The sequence below is a fragment of the Colobus angolensis genome, unplaced genomic scaffold, assembly GCF_000951035.1.
Source record: "Colobus angolensis palliatus isolate OR3802 unplaced genomic scaffold, Cang.pa_1.0 Scaffold84, whole genome shotgun sequence".
NCBI classification, from domain to species: Eukaryota; Metazoa; Chordata; class Mammalia; order Primates; family Cercopithecidae; genus Colobus; species Colobus angolensis.
Window position 1 is genome coordinate 1,107,716 of NW_012122265.1, and position 308 is coordinate 1,108,023.

The window sequence follows — 308 nt, forward strand, 5'->3', positions numbered from 1 at the left end:
ACCAGCTCTGCTCCTACAACCAGCACCAGTTCTGCTCCTACAACCAGCACAACCTCTATTCCTGGAACTACTCCCAGCCCTGTTCCCACCATCAGTACAACCTCTGCTCCTACAACCAGAACAACCTCTGCCCCTACAAGCAGCACAACCTCTGCCGCTATAACCAGCACAACCTCTGCTTCTACAACCAGCACAACCTCTAGTCCTGGAACTACTCCCAGCCCTGTTCCCACCACCAGCACAACCTCTGCTCCTACAACCAGCAAAACCTCTGCTTCTACAACCAGCACAACCTCTGGTCCTGGAAC

At 53.9% G+C, this 308-nt stretch overlaps 1 protein-coding gene across 1 annotated transcript in view; it reads left to right on the forward strand.

Moving 5' to 3' along the window:
- MUC5AC (mucin 5AC, oligomeric mucus/gel-forming) overlaps nucleotides 1-308 on the forward strand; it is a 42,588-nt gene that overhangs the window by 27,217 nt on the left and 15,063 nt on the right. The window contains exon 40 of the mRNA XM_011930145.1: nucleotides 1-302. This exon is cut by the window's left edge and continues 1 nt beyond it. Coding sequence (XP_011785535.1) covers nucleotides 1-302 — 302 coding nt within the window. The remainder of the gene's footprint in view (nucleotides 303-308) is intronic.